At 40.2% G+C, this 18,938-nt stretch overlaps 1 protein-coding gene across 5 annotated transcripts in view; it reads left to right on the top strand.

The window, feature by feature from the left end:
• The window catches only part of PLEKHG1 (pleckstrin homology and RhoGEF domain containing G1), a 135,368-nt gene that overhangs the window by 112,823 nt on the left and 3,607 nt on the right, over positions 1-18,938 (top strand). For all 5 annotated transcript variants that reach the window (XM_069852122.1, XM_069852121.1, XM_069852120.1 and 2 more), the window contains 13 exons: positions 2,393-2,439; positions 2,952-3,102; positions 4,094-4,225; positions 6,507-6,689; positions 6,778-6,873; positions 6,993-7,079; positions 10,383-10,416; positions 11,448-11,546; positions 12,777-12,815; positions 13,288-13,310; positions 14,073-14,291; positions 15,796-15,912; positions 16,731-18,405. In XM_069852122.1, coding sequence (XP_069708223.1) covers positions 2,393-2,439; positions 2,952-3,102; positions 4,094-4,225; positions 6,507-6,689; positions 6,778-6,873; positions 6,993-7,079; positions 10,383-10,416; positions 11,448-11,546; positions 12,777-12,815; positions 13,288-13,310; positions 14,073-14,291; positions 15,796-15,912; positions 16,731-18,405 — 2,902 coding nt within the window. The remainder of the gene's footprint in view (positions 1-2,392; positions 2,440-2,951; positions 3,103-4,093; positions 4,226-6,506; positions 6,690-6,777; positions 6,874-6,992; positions 7,080-10,382; positions 10,417-11,447; positions 11,547-12,776; positions 12,816-13,287; positions 13,311-14,072; positions 14,292-15,795; positions 15,913-16,730; positions 18,406-18,938) is intronic.

The raw sequence follows: 18,938 nt of genomic DNA, 5'->3' as shown, positions 1-18,938 counted from the left end.
AATGTTCTGCACTTTACCTATGAAGTACTTATGCAAATTGTTCTGTGATTATAGCCATATGAATGTATTATGATTTATATGAAAAGCCCCTCAATGAAAACCTTTTATTAATACATGCATATATATAGTCACCTTGGTTCATCATTGTCAATGTCATAGAATCATAGAATAACCAGGTTGGAAGAGACCCACTGGATCATCGAGTCCAACCATTCCTATCAAACACTAAACCATGCCCCTGAGCACCTTGTCCACCCGTGCCTTAAACACCTCCAGGGAAGGGGACTCAACCACCTCCCTGGGCAGCCTGTTCCAGTGCCCAATGACCCTTTCTGTGAAGAATTTTTTCCTAATGTCCAGCCTAAATCTCCCCTGGCGGAGCTTGAGGCCATTCCCTCCTCTCCCGTCACTTGGGAGAATAGGCCAGCACCCTCCTCTTTACAACCTCCTTTCAGGTAGTTATAGAGAGCAATGAGGTCTCCCCTCAGCCTCTTCTCCAGGCTAAACTACCCCAGGTCTCTCAGCCACTCCTCGTAAGACTTGTTCTCCAGCCCCTTCACCAGCTTTGTGATCCTAATGTTCTCCCTTAAGCACCTTTGCTTATTACCAGTGCTAGCTAGTTTGGTTGTAATTGCCATAGAAAATTACACAGTGTAATGTCTACAATGCTCTCAGGTTTGTGAATTCTTCATTTTGAGTGGAGAGGTTTGGAGCTGTGGCTGGAGATCCCAGGTGCAGACATGGACAGGCTCTGACACAAGCTCACTGTTACTGACTGTGGACACAGGGCATGCGGACGCCACTGTAAAATCTTCCCATGACAGCAAAATTAGTCTGAGCATAAAAAACAAAGCTGAATTGTTTCACTGTATTTATATCAAGACTGCATTTAGTTAGTGGTTGGTTTCTAGGTGAAGAGCAGTTTAATAAGCATACAGCCCACTACTGAGTAAATGAGGATCATAATCCCCTAGAAAAACATTTATTGGAAGTTTGCTGAAGTTATTTATTTTTTCAGAACATTTAGTATTGAAATCCAGTAAGAAATACTGAAATGATTTGCAATGACCCCTACTCATACGGAGTAGTATCTTGCTTTATGCAAGGTCCTTATGAATTGCTGCTCACCAGAAAAATGAATGGCACAATCCACTTTATCCCTGTGAGAGGGGGAAGAGACTTGTTGGAAATGAGGAAGGGTAGTGCCTGAGCTGGCTGTTTCTGATGAACAGTCAAAAAAAAAAAAACCAAACCCAACAATAAGAAGCAAAAGCTGGCATCTCCCTAAGTGGTGTTGCTCCTCAGAGCACTGTTGCGTTCTGTGAAGATGTTTGGTTTGCCATTCACTCATGACTACCACTGGGAGACTGCCCCTTGCAGAGAATAGCTATTGTGCTGCATAATGCTTTGAGTGGATCTGGGGTCTTGTTTACTCCCAGAGGATTGCTTTCTATTGGTCTAGAGTTCAGGAAAGAGAAATAATTTATTGCAGGAGCCCTTTGCTGTACTGCAGTGCTTTCTAAGTCTTTGTGACTCCAGGAAGCTGCAGAAATGATGTATCATATGGGATAGAAGTTGGTAAACACGTGCAAATTTAAAGCACATGAGAATGTTTCTGGAAATCTGTTCTTGCATAGAAGTGATGATGATTAAGAAAAATATCTTAGGCCAACAAGGAAAGAAATGAAACTCAGGCTTTGCTCTGAGAAGCTTGTCAGCATTAAATGCAGTTAATTTCACTGCTACAGACCAGTGTGGAAACCCACCTAAAACTAATTACAACTTGTTTGGGTAATAACTGTCTACTTTCATAAACTGTCATAATCTACCTTAATAAAAAAAAAAGAAAACCCAACAAAAACCATAAAAACCCAAACCACTTTTGTGGCTTCTAATTTTCACGCTTGGACTGTGCTCGAATTTGAAAGTATTTGTAGTTGTTTGAAAATTGCACACTGAACATAACCTGCTAAACTTCTCCAGTAAGCAGGAGTGTGCTTTAGCACACATGAAACTAGGTGTGTGCAAGTTAGTTGTTTGAAGGAGAAGGTCATGGTGGTGGGGGGGTGGTTATTCGTGTTTGGGGTTTTTTGTTCCGTTTCGGGTTTTCTTGAAGAAACATAAATTGGCATAAAGGACCCTGGAGGCTGTGTTGCAAAGCTGCTTGCTTTATCTCTGGTTTTCCTTTATTTTAGGTTTTCCTTCAGGTAAAGGAAAAATCTCAAAAAAAGGAGAAGTGAAATTCAGTTAGTAGGTCTGTGGTACTGATAAGAACATGACAGTGAATTCATTGATCAGGAGGCGTCTTGGTGTCATAATCTTTATCTCGTATATGTGTTAGCTGCTGTTCCGTCAAAATCTGAATATTTGTAAACCTTTGCTCCCTATGCAGAGTGAAGATTTCCACATATATACACAGTACTGCACCAACTACCCAAGGTAGGAATACTGGGTTCCCTTTTTTCATTTATCCCTTTGCCTGTTTATGTAATGCAAGTTACAGTCTGTACAAAAATAACTGTGCCTCTTCTGTGCTACAAATTGGAGGAAGAATCAAAGAGTTTGCCCTTTTTTTTCTTAACTTCAAATATTTTTTTATATGATTATCTGAAGTTTTGTTTTTATTCTTCTTGTCTTTCATTGCTATTATCATCATTTAGGAAATGATTGTCTTATTTTGCTTAGCTCCAAATATGTGATTCCTGCTAAGACAGAATGTTTGCATGTCAAATGAAAAATATAACTGAATTCAGAGCATAACTTTAGAGGAACAAAACAAAATAACCCTCTCCCTCCTAAGCACCACCACCACCACCACCCCCTTTCCCTCGCCCTAAACCAGCAGTGTTTGGTTTAGGAACCTGCTGCCCCATTTTGCAAGGGAAGAAAGAAGCAATTCTTGACTTTACCTACAGACTTACAGAGACAATGCTACGTATTGATGTTTCCAGGTCAGTCGCTGTGTTGACAGAGTGCATGAGGAACAAGACGCTGGCCAAGTTCTTCAGAGAGCGGCAAGAAGCACTGCAGCATTCTCTGCCCCTGGGCTCCTATCTCTTAAAACCTGTCCAGCGCATCCTCAAGTACCACCTGCTTTTGCACGTAAGCAGCCATTAGAAATGTATTTTTTAGGCCTGCTGCATGTCAAAGTTCCTGACTATGGTACAAGGCTTGATGATTAAAAAGGTTCTCCGTTTCTTTTGATGCTTTCTTTTGGGGGTGTTTGATTTTTACATATGGAGACTCCTTCTGTCATTTCACAGCATATGCCTATATTTGGAGCAGGGAATTTATGGCAATTATTTTAAACACATTGAATCAATCTGTGCATCCAAATAATTAATTTTTTAAAAACAAACAAACCCAAATAATTGGTCTGTAAGTCTGAAGTTGTTTGGAAGATTCTTTTCATGATTAAATGCTTTTGTACGCAAGTTTACTGCTCCAGTGAAAAACTGCGTTTTTCCACGTGTTGCAGTGCTGGAGGTGGTTGAAAGAAGGACTAAATACATTTAAACACCATGATTGGGAAGATTTTTGTGGAGAGCAATGACTGAGGATTGGGAACTCTTTCCATATTCAGTGAATTGAGTTAAGCAAGTTTCGGAAATTCCTGCTTTATTGTTAACGTTTTCCACATATGTTTCCTATTAGAGAGTCATGTTCTAGTGAACTGTAAAGACACTGATCCGTATTTAAAATGTCTGGTGCTTTTCTGCTCTCCAACTGTAAATCAATGCCTAGCGTAATTCCATCAGGGTTTTGTGAGTGTGTAGATGTTCTGTGTTTTAAGAAAGCCATTAGACGCTGTCTAAAAAGGTCTCCTGTCAGCATGTTGTGCTCTGTCTGTGCCTCTCTGCTCACATCAGCTGCTGCAAGTATAGTCACTGCTAAACTGACCGTAAAGGTTTGGCTTTGTTAGTCATCTTCTGTTAATCAAACTGATAACAACATGCAATAGTAACAAAGGCAGGAACGGTTCATTTGAGTGATCACAATGTGAAGACAAAATACTACAGATAAAAACGTGGTATTGTGTCTGGCTGGGAACGTTAATTTAGAAATAACAGGACCTTTTTTCTCTCTTTCTTAGGAGATAGAAAACCACCTTGACAAGGACACTGAGGGCTATGATGTGGTGCTGGAAGCCATAGATACGATGCAGAGAGTGGCATGGCACATAAATGACATGAAGAGGAAGCATGAACATGCCATCAGGCTTCAAGTAAGTTCCCAAAGAGATTTTATGGGTGTTTGTGAGCCGTTTTTGTCAATATACATGCCATTAACATTTTTCAGTTTATCTTTTATTTTAACCTTTATTAGTCATGATTTAGACTCCTTTTGAGTATGCCTGTGGCTGTCTAATCTTGGAGACCATGGTCACAGCTGCCACAGAAAAATCTCAGACATGTCTGCCCTACAAGCAGCATACTATAAAGCATTTATTTTGCACTAATATGGGAGTTAATATAACTTTTCTTCCATTCCCTCAATGTACAGCAATTGCTGTACAATCCTAGGGCATGGCTTTGTTCAGAAATCCTGTGGGTTTTGATTTCTCCTCTTTGTGCTGATTACTTTTGTTTTCAGGCATTTCTTGTGTCTCTTCTTCTTTAAGTACTTTCCTCTTGGGCTTTTGAAAACTCATTATCAGTTGCTTTGTGAAAAGTGTAAACCTAGGAATGTGATAGAAAAGGTTAACTTCACATTGAGTGAAGAATTTTTAAGGAGAAAACAAAAGCTACTCCCTCAGTAACTTTTGGCATCAAGAGCCAAGCTATTTTGTAGATGTTTTACAGAACAGTCATTCTGTTTCAAACTTCCCACTGAATTACAATTTTAAATTACATTTCATCAGCAGTATTTATATTGCTTTAAGAAAATGGAGGTGATTTTTTTAGTTTATAGAAGGGACATTATTCTTTGTTTCTTTTTTTCTTTTTGAATATAAATGGTACTTATCTGTCCTCATTTTTTTAGGACTTTTTTTCTGTTTATGTAGGGAGAATAAGGTTACATTTGATAATGTCTTGCCTGCAGCAGTGTAACATTTGCTACACATTGCTTGAAATGCGTGCAAATGACATAACAGTCTGCTATAAATCCAAATAATGATAACCAGTAAGATTTGGCAATGAGAGTAAAATGCTCATGGTAAAAAACAGGTTACTTTTTGTTTGTTTGTTTGTTTATTGAGCTCAACTGGCAAATGTATAGGATTGTGGGAGATGTTTATGCTTTTAATACTTTTAAATACTTAATACTTTTAAAAAGTAAAATCTGTGTCTCCAGCCATAAGGATAAGTCTTCTGTGGGCTACCACACTGCTATTTAGTCTGTAATGCTGCCAGTGCTACAACAGCAGTTCTTGTGCATTCTTCCTCAACTGTAGTTGACAAGATTCCTGTGCTGTACCCTGTCTTATTTACAAGTTCCTAGAGAGACTCATAAAATGCAGGTTTTTTTCATTTGTTTTGTTTAATTTCTTCTAGTACTAGCCTTGTGCATAGTCCAAAGTGTGCTGCTTTTGCATTTTCTCCCTGTGAATGCTCTAGCTTGCATTTGTGTATCAATTTTGGCAAGATGGTTTCTAGCTGTATTAAAGTGTAATGTCCTGGAGAGACCAGCCTAGGATGAGGCCAGGGTTAAACATCCATGGACTTTTAAAAATATTTCTGTACTTAAGTACTCTGTTTAGTCTGCTTTCATTTGCTGTATCATTCTTGAGTGCTATGTCATTGCCACTGACAGAAAAAACAAGCAACTGAAGGAAACAAGAATAGCCATAGCTAAGCAACACAGGCTTGTGAAGATGTCCTTAGATGTTTCTCCAGCTTTTGTTTTCTTAAGTAATAAATAAGGTGAGAAATATCTGTGGTATGTATACAAATCATAAAAAATACAAATAAATCTTGTCATCTTCAGATGATAAGTTGACCAAATCATTTCTGATCCTCTAGTCTTCTGAGAAACATCTCTTCAATTTGAACACCTCACAGAGGTGTCTTCTATGGTGGGTCTGCAGGACATAGACATGTCATTATAATTCATCCGGTGGGGCGTGACACAAGTTCAAGAGGATACACGGGGCGAGTGAGGAATGTTCAGAGGGATTGGTTAGAGGCATAGAGGGGAAAAGGGAGGATGCAGAAGACAGACTGATGACTGAGTGACGGACTGTTCACCATCTCTGTGAGCCCCGAGAGATGAGGTTCTGCTCTTACACTACAGGCTGCCCTGAGGAGCTCAGGGGTTTTTGCTGGGTACAGAGGTAACTGGTACTCAGAAGGATGTGGTCTATTCTGGGTTTGGCAATAGGCCTCCAAGAACCTGGATGCAGCGTTGCATATAACCTAGCAACCTCAGTACCGGTGTATGGTGGCTTTATACTGTTGGATGCTGAACTTCATACAGGAGAGTGGGAATGGCCTCAGCACTTTTATTAGTCTTTATTTAAGTAAGATCTCTGAAATAAATGTTACTTGTTCTTTGATCTTTTGCAGGAGATACAAAGTTTGCTTACTAACTGGAAAGGGCCAGACCTCACGAGTTATGGGGAGCTGGTGTTAGAAGGAACATTTCGTATTCAGCGAGCCAAAAATGAGCGTACATTGTTCCTCTTCGACAAGCTGCTGCTAATTACAAAAAAGAGAGACGAGATGTTTGTATACAAAGCTCACATACTGGTATGTTGGAAAGCAGGCTGTCATATGGGGACTCTGGGTCTCTCTGAAATTCCAGTGTGGCTCACATTGGTGCCTCTCTTTGTTACAGTGTGGGAATCTCATGCTTGTTGAAGTAATACCAAAGGAACCACTCAGCTTTAGTGTCTTCCACTACAAAAATCCTAAGATGCAACATACTGTCCAGGTATGACAGAAGCCTCCTGGCATATTGGGTAACCTGACCAATGATTCCATGCTATTCCTAGCCTGTGTAGTGCCGTAAAGTGGTTTTTTCATGGTGCTATGGTTTGTTTTTTTGACCAGGCAAAGTCACAGCAAGACAAGCGTCTTTGGATTCTTCACCTGAAGAGGTTAATTCTAGAAAATCATCCTGCTAAAATTCCTGCCAAGGTAAAAATTCAAAACACTCCACCACCTCCTTGTACGTGCATTTAACTTAGAGCAATCTTGTTAGCTGCAAGACACGTGACAGTATGCAGAATGTTTAGACTCCAGGACATTAATTAGCAAGTTGTGTCCTTATGTCTTTGAAAATTCCTCAGAAGTAATGAGGAAGTTCCATTAAAAGCAGCTGCTGAGCTTGATACAGGAGTAGAAGGATTTAACTGGGTTAGCAGCATTGCTGTCCACATTAGCTTTTGCCCGCTAAGACGTGAGCAAGAGATGCAGTGTCAGCACCCTCCACTGTAAGAGCATACATTGGCTTGGTATTACTTGTCTGCACAACACTGAGGAGCAATAATTGCAACATGCATAGACATTACCAAGCTAGTTTTAAATGTCTTCGTTAGATATCATACCAGAGAAACCATTAGCAGCACATAGTTCACTCTACAAATATACAAATGCATCCTGAAAGCTGCACCCCTAGCTGGAATATCTGAACTCTTTTTGATGAGATAGTTGGAAAGCTTTGTGCCAAAGAAAATGGGGAACTGTATCATATTTATGGCTGTAATGTCTAGGAGTGGGTAAACCTAGTCCTTTAACTTAAGGAATCCTGTGTTAGAGCTCTAGGTGATGTTTCCCAGTGTAACATATTGCATTTCTCAAAGAGTATTAACCCTAGTTAACTAATGCCACCACTGACTCATGTGGAAGCAGGATTTTTTTCTGATTTTTTTTTTCTTTTCCAGTGAGTTTTACAGTGAGGCCTTTTTTAATTAAATTCACTGGTTTCCTTGACTTTTTTTTTTTTTTTCACTGAATTTTATGCTGTTTTGGCTAAAAATTTTACCTGTAACTGAAGTACATAGTTCTGTACTAACTCTAATTTTCAACAAAAAGAGAATTATAGGAGGAAGAGAAAGCCCTAGCAGTTGCTATTACTAATTCTTCTCTTAAGTTTTTTTTGTTGACAGAGTTTCTCAAAGGTATAATGTTTATGCTAGTATCCATGCTTACACTGTAAATATTTGTTGCAGTTTATTGGGTTGTAAAATGAAATACTGCAGCATGATCTCAGTTTTTCATAGTCATAGAATCATAGAATACCAGACTGGAAGGGATCTCATGGGTCATCTGGTCCAGCCTTTCTTGGCAAAATGCATGGTCTAGACAAGATGGCCCAGTGCACTGTCCAGCTGAATCTTAGGTGTCTCCAGTGCTGAGGAATCCACCACTTCCCTGGCAGATTATTCTGACAGCTGACTGTTGTCATTGTGAAAAATTTTCCTTATGTCTAATCATAACTTGTAACCATAACCCCTTGTCTTTTCCATGTGACTTCTTGTAAAACAGGTGTCTCTATATTAGTAGCTACCCTTGAAATACTGGAATATGGTGCTGAAGTCTCCCCTAAGACTTTCCTCAAGGCCCTTTTCTGGCCCCTCTCCAACCTGTCCACATCTTTCTTGTATAGTGGGGACCAAAACTGAACACAGCATTCCAGATGGGGCATGACAAGTGCTGAGTAGAGTTAGACAGCGGCTTCTTTATCTCTACTGTAACCCCTGTTGCCTTTCACAGAATCACGCAGAGTCACAGAATCACTAGGCTGGAAAAGACCCACAGGATCATCGAGTCCAACCATTCCTAACAATCACTAAACCATGCCCCTGAGCACCTCATCCCCCCGTCCCTTAAACACCTCCAGGGAAGGGGACTCAACCACCTCCCTGGGCAGCATCTGCCAGTGCCCAGTGACCCTTTCTGTGAAAAATTTTTTTCTCATGTCCAGCCTGAACCTCCCCTGGCAGAACTTGAGGCCATTCCCTCTTGTCCTGTCCCCTGTCACCTGGGAGAAGAGGCCAGCTCCCTCCTCTCTACAACCTCCTTTCAGGTAGATGTAGAGAGCAATAACGTCTCCCCTCAGCCTTCTCTTCTCCAGGCTAAACAACCCCAGCTCCCTCCGCCACAGCTAAGGAACACTTGTTGCTGCTCAGGTTAGCCTGGCGCATTCCCCAGCTGGATGCAATGGTGTGAGCGTGGCCACTTTGGACTCTGTCCCCCAAGTCCTTCAGTTTAAAGCCTGTCTCACCAAGTTGGCCATCTTGCCACCAAAGATTCCTTTGTATTGAGATTTTTTCTCACTATTTGTTGGATATTTTTTTTTATCTGTAGAAAAAATGTGTAACCAAAAATGTAATGCCATTTTCTGGTCACAGAAATAATTTCACTTTAGAAAGGAAAAGTCTAACCAAATAAACCTCTGAGGTTGTCTGCATTGTTTGGGCCTGTTTTTTTCTCCACTTTTTGACAGCTAGTAGTTGCTAATTATGAGGCTTCTCGCTGCCCAGATTTTGGAGGATTTAATAGTAGTCCACATGTGACACCTGGAGGAAAATTGCTGAACTGCAGGTTCAGTAAGGTTCACACAGGTTACATAGGCTATGTTATTTTAGTTTAATTTCTTACTTATTAGCTGATACACTTAATAAAACAGCCATATAATTTTTCCTATTTTAAAAAGTGACAAATTTTAAGCAATTATGAAATACTTTTTACCCTGGTTCAATCTTACTTAAACCAAATGATGATTTTTTTCACTAGCTGTTCTCTAAGGAAACTCTTAAAAGAAGCAAGGTTGATAGTGTTTTCTGGGCCTACAACTTCAGAACCAAAAAATAATTAAAGAGTTAAACTATTTGAATTTTAGGGAGGAAATGTTTTGTGACCACAAAAACTTGTGGTTCCCAGATACTAGGACCAGTTCTGTGCCAATCCCAGCCATGCGGAGCAGCGTATTGATGGCTCTAAATCCTGGGACTTGTAGAGAGATCTCTAGAGGTGTATGTTCCCATGGAGGAGAAGCACTGTGTGCAGCATGATCTCAGTGCAGCACAGACCCTATCTTTGAAGCCAAAGTAGTTTTTGTGGTCAGATGTGCCATCACTGCATCCTCTAGAAATATTTCACCCGACTGGTGCTGTGTAGGTATGTGCTCATCCCCTTGCACTCCCAGAAGGGATGTGGGCATGCAAGGCAGAGCTGCCAGGTGCTGTGGTTTTTTTATGAAGCCCTAAAGATAAACTCTGGTAAACTCCCGCCAGCAGAATTCTTCTTCACGTATGTAATGTGTTCAGCACACAGAAGAAGACAGAAGATAGCACTGCTGACCATACTTATTAGTTAAAAAATTGAAGTTTCTTTTATTTATGTATAAACTCACTACTGTCTGTAATATGCAATCTAATTTGTAATTTCTATTTACAGTTTAACTTTTACATTTGATTTTTTTTTTTCGTCTTTCAGGCCAAACAGGCAATTCTAGAAATGGATGCCATACGTAAGTTGGCTCTTTTTTGCTTTCATTTGTAAAAATTAATAAAACCATCTTCAGAAGTTGGGCTTTAACTATTGGCTTCATCTGAGATGGAAGAAGGCCAGGCTTATGTTTTGTAGCACAAGCTCCTTCTCGCTAGGACCCACTGAAGGGCGAGCAATAAGCAAATGCAGCTTTAAGTATGTAGAAGTGTTATGACTTAATTGTGCTGGCAAACCTGCCGCTGGAGGGCAGTGAGGGAAGCTGCCAGCTGCTCACTGCCCTGTGCATGGCTTCTCTGGGAGGCAAACAAGGGAGCCTACTGCCCTTGTGGCAGCTGCATGCCTGGCTGATCTGGGTGTCTTCCATCACCCTGCAGCCCAGTTAGCACAGCAGATGCTCTCTTAAGCTGTGGCAGAAAGTAATTGCACTTGCAGAAACAGCCCCAGGAAAACTCCTTTTTGGGACCCAGCAAGCCTGTGCTTGTTTCTGGAAAGTTTACCTGCGTATGTCCCAGGAGCCTGGGCTAGAGAACATGTGTGATGCTGCTGTCTGTGTTACGAGTACAGTCCCGTCTGCACTGTCCCTGCTGCTGCATCTTCTGCCTGCTGCCTCTGCTGATGCAAGCTTCATTAGCTTTTCACATTGCCAGTGATACCTAGTAGTGGAGGGAAATGAGAACAATAGTCCTACGATAAAAATGCTGAGGAAGTCGTAAAGCGGGCTTTTTATTTACCTACATAGTTGTATTGGTCAGGAAGGCTCTGACTGAGAAACTGGAAAATAATTACACATGATGATGCTGCACAAATGTTGCTAGCTTAGCCACCTGGAGCAAGGCACAACTAAATGTGCAAAGCTTTTCCGTGGCTGGGTGGTTAGCAGCTACCCTACAGCAGCACACAACGTTGCTTGTGTTGCTTCAGGCTTTTGATGAAGTGCCGCTTTGTCAGTCATAGAGGGATGGAGGCACTGCCTCCAAAGATAGTCGGGGAGTTGTGTGAAGTGGCAGCCTTGTCACTCTCTTATTCCTTGTACCTCTGCTTGTTCCACAGATCATCCGGGCTTCCACTATACCCCCGAGGGAGAAATGAAATCGTTATACCAGCCTAAAGAAGGTGGTAGTGCTCCTCATAGAGTGAGAAGGAAATCAGGTGAAACTCCTTTACTACCAAGATAGAAAACAGGCAGGGTTGTTTAGGGTTGGGTGAGACTGGACACTTGTAATTGGTCTCTAGCCTGTACTCCATGCAGATTTAAGATGGCACAGTAACTCTCAGATATGGGTGGAGTATCTTATTAGCTATTTGTTGTTAATGTGATTTATTCATTTTATCCACCATTTGTCTTTAATTTCATTGGTATACATTCCTAATGATGGATGCTTAAAGAACAGTTGGTACTTTCTAATGGATAAAAGAATGCATATACAGGAAGGCCAGTCACATTTTATAAATCTGACATTTCTTCCCCCACTCCAAGTAATTACTTTCTCAGAAGTGGTTCTATCCTGATTGTGGTAGGCTTGTTATTTCAAAATATGATTACTGTCTTTACTTAGTATAATGTCTGCCTTATGGATAGTAGAAATTTGAGAGGTAATTATGCTGACATTGATTTCCCCCCGCCCCAGCTCAAACATACATCCATAATTATTGTTAGTTTCCTCTTGAAGCTGCTACAAATGTCTGTCTATTTAGGTGACTTCATAATGCAGTCAATGTATTCCCCTCTTCAGCTCCTTAAAGACCTTTCCAGTTTGGAGTATGTGACATTAAGTATTGAGAATGACTTAAGGTTCATGAGAGTATTGATGTAGTGATCTATCATACAGCAGCATTTGTGTCTGGAAAACAATCAAGTTTTAATTACTTTTCAGACATCTTCCTTTATTTGTGAGGTGAAAGAGTGTAGTGGTGCTGTTTTGATTGTAAAAGGAATAATACAAAATACTGATCAAATGGCTTCCTTTGTGACATTCAGCTACTATACTTTTATGAGTCAAGCCCTGCTAAGCTGTTATTACCTCAAACATATTTCTTACAGGAAACCTCCAGCAACTTAGAGCAATAGCAGAGATGACCAAGTGCTTTGAAAGTAGGATTCTTAACACAGAATGAAAATTTACATTTTATTTTTTTTTTATGGAAGGTAGCTGCTGTTGCATTAGGAAACAAGTATATGTTTTGGTAACAGCTGTAGGTTTGTCACTTCAACATATACTTTTTGTGAGGAAATTGGGTGATTAAGAAGCTGAAAATATGGCTTCCCTCCATGGGCTCAGAAGCTTATATTTTGGTATCCCTGTTATAAAAATTTGGCCAAGAGGCCCAAAACTTTCTTTGGAATGCTGAAGTGCCTAAACATGTTGTTGTCCCTTTCAGAACCCTCATCTAGAGTCCATAAAGTTTTGAAGTCTAATGGTAAGCTACTTCATCTACTCTTTATTGACACAGTGCTTCTGTACTTTGTAGAGCAAGTAAAGATGAATGTTTTTTGCCAAAACTTTCCCCATATACATTGCAGGGGGAGAGAGGGGAGCTGGGGAGGGGGCATGCAAAGAAAGCAAAATGTTAGTGTTTAAATCTCACATCTGTTTTTCCACATTTGGAATCTGATCCTTTAAACATTCTAGCAACTGGTAGCTGAACACACAAAATCTTGGCCATTGTGAGTAGTTGCCCGTATCATATCAGTGTTGCAAAATCAGGACCTCGGGTGCAAGTCATGCTGGCTGTTTGATCAGAAACTCTTTAGTCTGTTTGCTCAACTGCTGCTGCATTTAACCCCCTTTGGGGAATTCATAAGTGGGATATTAGTATAGGAGTAAAATGGGTATAGACTGATACCAGTTTGATTATTCGTTTATGATGAAGTATTTATTTCTATTTTCAGATATAAGTCCAGATATGCAGGAGGTAAGCCATTTCTTACATTTCTTGGTTTAGTACATTCAGATGACTCAGAGTACAGTATTTACAGTAGAATCTGCATCCTCTTGGTTTTGTTGATGTTAAGAAAGGAAACAAACCTATAAATGTTGTTTAGTGACTTCAATACAATTATTTGCATGAAAGCAATAGAAATACAACTATTTCAGGAATACCTAATCAAGAAAAATAGATTGATTCATATATTGGCTCTATTTCAGAATACAATAGGGTACTTAAAAATATCACCATCACAGAAGTTCTGTGTATAACGATAGTGCTTATTCTTTGGAGCATGTCTTTGCATTTATTAAATGAAATTGGAAAGTTTCAGCTTATTCTGATATATAAATATATGTCATATATTTAGGTCATGCTATATGACCAAACAGAGCTAATACAGCTTAAGCAGATGGAAATGAGCATTTCTATTTCTTACATTTTCTGTAAGAATTTGTAATGAAGTTACCAGTGCAGCTTGAAAATCTGGTCTTGAATTTCAGGTCCTTGGCTTTTGTTGGGGTTGGAATTTAAAGTGTGTGTGTGTGGGAGATTTACCAGCAGGGTACATTAGATATGACTTGACTGGGATGCCAAAATACTGGTTTTACTTATTTCTTTATAAATCTTATTTCAGTGTGGCTAACTGAATGTAGCTTAAACGTAGCTGATGTAAAACTGTGCCTTACTGAAATATGAAAATCTCTACGTACTTCTAACAAAGTTTTGTGTTTGTTTATTTTTTTTAAGCGGATCAGTATTGAAGGAGCCCTATTATCTCAAGCCACCAAACTAGGATCAAGTGAAACCCTACTGAATTCTAGGAAAAAGGTTTCCTTGGAACCCAGTGGTCTGGAGAGCCAGTTTCAAGAGTCCATTGAGCCAGCCTACAGCAGTGATCAGGACGAAAATCTCCAGACTTCTGCTACAGAACAGATTGATGCCGATGATGAGGAAGATTCTGAACAGGTGGGAAAATGGGGGAAAAAAAGTATAAAGTACTTTTTGCTGAGTAGGATGGAAGAGGGATTAAAATGATCTGTAAAACTACAAGTAGGCAGGAATATATTACAAGTATTTGTAACTCTTTCTCCTTAGAAGTAATTTTCTTTAGACATGACACAACACTCTTACAATTTAACAAAGGAGATGTAGAATTAGCTCTGATAGGAAAGATCAAATCCACAGTGTTTGAAAGAGATTTTACTTAGCCCTTAGCAGTCCTCAAGCCTAGCTTTGAGAGAAGGACGCTTTTTTAACCTGTTGTGCACAACTGACCTTTCTTTTATTCTCTAGCTGATGCCATGACAGAAACCTTTTTAGGCCACATGCAGAAACAGTGCCTTCAGCTGTCTGAAGCAGAGACTTGAATATTAAGTTAAGATTCAGGCACGGCCACATGTAGCGTGGTGTTTCTTGACCTGTGAGCTGCGGGCAGTTAATAGGAACACGTGAACTTTAATGGGACGAGATGTGAATAAGATTTGTGAAGACAGGAATCTTTATCTCTTACTATTGCACAGTCATATGACAGGTGGTAGTTTTCTCTACTCTGCATGATGTTTCCACATATACATAGTACTTAAAAAAGACTAAAATCCCAGTTTTGCAATATGGCTGTATTAAAGAATGCAGATTTTCATTTTGGTTTGTTTAGTTTCTGCTGAGGTCACGTCCTTGTGTGGTCCATTTATTTTGTAAATTATCTGAACCCTATTACTGAAATTCCTTTTTTAAGCTTGCTGCGCATCTCCTCTTTGAAATTACAGTACTTGCTTTGTAAATCTTCGATAAAATAGTATCTCATATCAGTATAATGCAGTGTCTTGTAATTTTCCCTCTTCCTGATGTAAGTACAAAAGAATGAGCAAGTGCAAAAGAATATAAAAATATATAATAGTAGCTTGCTGTTTAATTCTAGGTGTGGCAACAATACATTTTCAGATTCCTCCCATTCCCACCATGCATGCTCTTCACTCTGAAATCATTTGGACACTGCTCAACATGTAACATTCTGGCCTTGTGTTTATTTTTGGTTCTGGGGTTTTTTTGTGGGAAGTTGGATGACAGCATATTTTTTTTACTTTAGACCTCTTTTTAATTTTCAAGACTGCAAGTGATAACAGGACTATCCCCTCATCTTTTTCTGTTATAACTTTGGCTGCTAGATTAAGCCTTTTCCCTTGCTCAGTTTTTATGTATTCTTTTACAGCTGTATTTTTAAGCACAGGTTGTGCTCTCAACTCCTTTTTGTCAAGCTGCATGGATTGATTTCATTTCATTCATTGTCATAAAGAAAGTTTTCTAGGCTCTGAGTCATTCTTGTGGCAGTGCTCTGACTACTCAAGAGCATTTTGTACCCCTGGTGTGGATACTTGTCCTTTTCTAGCTGCCAGTAATTCTTCTGAACAAGGCTGTACAAAGAACTGTAGATTTCCTTACCCCTTCCTTGTTGTTTTCTTTTAAATTACAGGGAGTGCAGCAAAACTCACTGCAGAAATCAAAAGGGGGAAGAAAAAGACTCAATAGTCAAGCTGCTGAAAATGTTGAAAAACGACGAAGTGTTAATCTCAACAAGTGTGAAACACAGGTATGTAGTTTATTTTTTGTTTTACGTCTATTTTGCTATGCATCATAGATATGTCAAAGCAATCTATGTTTTCCCTAGGTAGACAGATAAGTCATCATCTGCTTATGTCATGTATTAATAGTCATATCATTGAAATATTAATCTGTATGATGAAAAACTTCTTTGGGGCCAGGGGAAAAAAATAACTGAACAAACCGATCAGCATTAACTTAAACCAAAAGGAATTAATTTTCCCCTCTCTTTCCCAGGCTCTGGCTCAGGTTGTCTACAGCATCTTTGATGTTAGCATTAGCAGGCATGTGGTGTTGCTGTAAATTAGATCTGCTAGCTGAGCTGGATGAAAACTTAGTCCAAAAAGACAATGAAATTTTCAGTGGTATGTGCTAGAGAGCATAACATACCTTTCTGCTAGGGTTATAGGCGGGGGAAAGGGAGGAGAACAATTTTTTTGGCAGAAACCCAAAGTCAGATGAGCTTAATCCAATTGTGAAACTGCAGAGTTAGCATAAAAGGTTTAATCTGTCCCCTGCCAAACAAATTACTCATGTGTTGGCATGAGCCAATATCTTGTTTGAAGTAAGGTGTTATTAAATGCCAAGAGTAAACTCTGAGTAATGGGAAGGGTTAGGAGGCGCAGTAGTCTGGCATTGCCACCTTAGCTCCCTGGCTCTCTGGCAAAGAGCCTGCTCACGCTGCCCATATCCACTTGACTCTGTGCTGCTGGACACTGGTGCTATGGCTGTTCTGTGAACAGAGGGAATTGTGGTATTGTTGCGGAGGATAGACTAACATTACCTGTATGTTTCAATTGTCCACAGAGTTCCAAGGACCCTTCAGATGAAGAGTCAACCCAGTTCAACACGGGTCTTCCATTTTCCTGCACAGTTAGACAACCACAGTTGCCTAGACAATTCAGCACACCCCAGAGCAACTCACTAATCATGAATATCCTGGGGGGAAGTACCTCTATCAGAAACATCTGGACTGACCATCAGATCAGGCAGGCATTGTTTCCCAGCCGGCGTCCACCTTGTGAGAATGAAGACGATGAAGACGATTATCAGATGTTTGTACCATCAGTGTCTACATCCAAAGCTAGTTCAGCTGTTGGCAGAGAAAGGAGGGGTTCTACTGGGCGTCCATGCAGCTGGCACTTGGGGACAGCTCATCAAAGTGAGACATCTAGCCCCACCCGTCCCAAAATTGTCAGACGGGCCAGTAGTGCTGGTGAAAGTAACCTGTGTCCAGCCAGCATAAGGTATAAAATTGGGGAGCGCAGTTCCCGAAAGGAAGTGAAGAGAGCAGAGGTGAGCAGTATGAATGTGTATCCTGAATCTTCAGAGGAGCTGACCATCGATGATATCGAACATGTTTATGATAATATAAGCTATGAAGACTTAAAGCTGATGGGTCTGACAAGAAGAGAGGAGACAGACCATGGTCCCCAGAGATCTGCTCGAGACTCTCTCTATGAGGCTGAAAATAAAAGCAGCTTAGATTCGCCCTCAAAAAAGAGGACAACAAATCAAAACAGGGCCTCAATCCATGCTAGTAGAGATGAAGTACTACTTAGTAGAGAAGCACCTACTTCAAGTTTGGATGAGCTCAGAATTGTTGAAGACAACATTTATGACACCATAGTGCTTCCAGAAACACCTCTATTGAATTTTAAATGTGACCCCTTAAAATGTTCCAAAGGGCAGAGTTTTCTGGGCCTGGAAAAAGACTTTGCACGTTGTGACAATCTACAGCAGTTTGTTTCTGAAGAGAGTCTCCAGTTCAGTGAAGATGAAAGTCCCTACCATCGTGTTCCTGTTGACAATGACTATTTGAGCTTAGTAGACAGCTCCTCCAACTCAGATTCACTCTCTCATAAGTCTGCAGCGGATAAACTCTCTGAGGAAGTAGATGAGATTTGGAATGACCTGGAGAACTACATCAAGAAAAATGAGGAAAAGACAAGAGACCGTCTCCTTGCAGCGTTTCCTGTTTGTAAAGATGATATGCAGGAAAGGCTGCATGCTGGTAGCACACCTGAACTGAGTAAAGATGCAGAGTACTCGCTGTCTACTCTCTCTCTGCCAGAAACTCCTATTTTCCCTAAAACTGTGAAGCCCAGGGCTGCCACCATTAGTGAGGCTAATTTCAGGCTTGAAGACAGCACACCATGCAAGGAGAACTCTTTCATGAGTCTGAACAGATCTTCCTTCTCCAGTGATATGCATTTTGTAGACAGCCCATATGAGTCTGCCAATAGCGTTCTGTCCAATGCGCATACAGAGGGCATGGAAAATGACTTGGCTGTTGTGGATAAAACAAAGAACAGAGTTTTTATGATGGCACGGCAGTACAGTCAAAAAATTAAGAAGGCCAACCAGCTTTTGAAAGTTAGAAGTCCAGAGCAGGAACAGCCAGCCAGCAGACAACAAAAACAGAAACACAAAGATCTTGCTGCCATTCTGGAGGAGAAGAAACAAGGTGGTCCTGCTATTGGTATGTCAAAAATATTTCTGTACAGATATATTTCTTTAGTAACTTTCAATGAAATTTGTGTACAGAATTGGAAGTTTATGAATTTTCCCTGCATTGCTAATTGAGCATCAGTATTGTGTTTTATATGTTACCACCAAAATGATTTTTCTGTGACTGCTTCTAACATGAATAGTCCTTTATATCACAGTAAGTTGTTGTTACTTCATAAAATTAGGAATAAATAGCGGGGTAGTGTCAGGAAAAATCAGTGCAGCTTAGGCTGGAAATAGAACTTCAGCCTGAAGCACTGTTGGCCTCTTTATGGAAAAGCAGTTATTTCTTTTAATAGCATGATCTTCAGAGTTTGGCTAAAAACATTTATTTCAGGCATGTTCATACTCTACCAAGTCATGTAGGCTTGCTCAGGTACCATCCACATCACACGTACAATCGTTAAGGAGTGGGGTCAGATAAGGAAGAGCTGGTCGTCTTGCTGTTTCTACTGACTGTGCGAAGTTGTGGATATGCAACAGCCTTTTGTCTGCAGTTGATTG

The sequence above is a fragment of the Phaenicophaeus curvirostris genome, chromosome 2 (assembly GCF_032191515.1).
Source record: "Phaenicophaeus curvirostris isolate KB17595 chromosome 2, BPBGC_Pcur_1.0, whole genome shotgun sequence".
NCBI classification, from domain to species: domain Eukaryota; kingdom Metazoa; phylum Chordata; class Aves; order Cuculiformes; family Cuculidae; genus Phaenicophaeus; species Phaenicophaeus curvirostris.
Note: the sequence above shows the minus strand (reverse complement) of the source record. Positions and strands in the feature narration are given on the sequence as shown.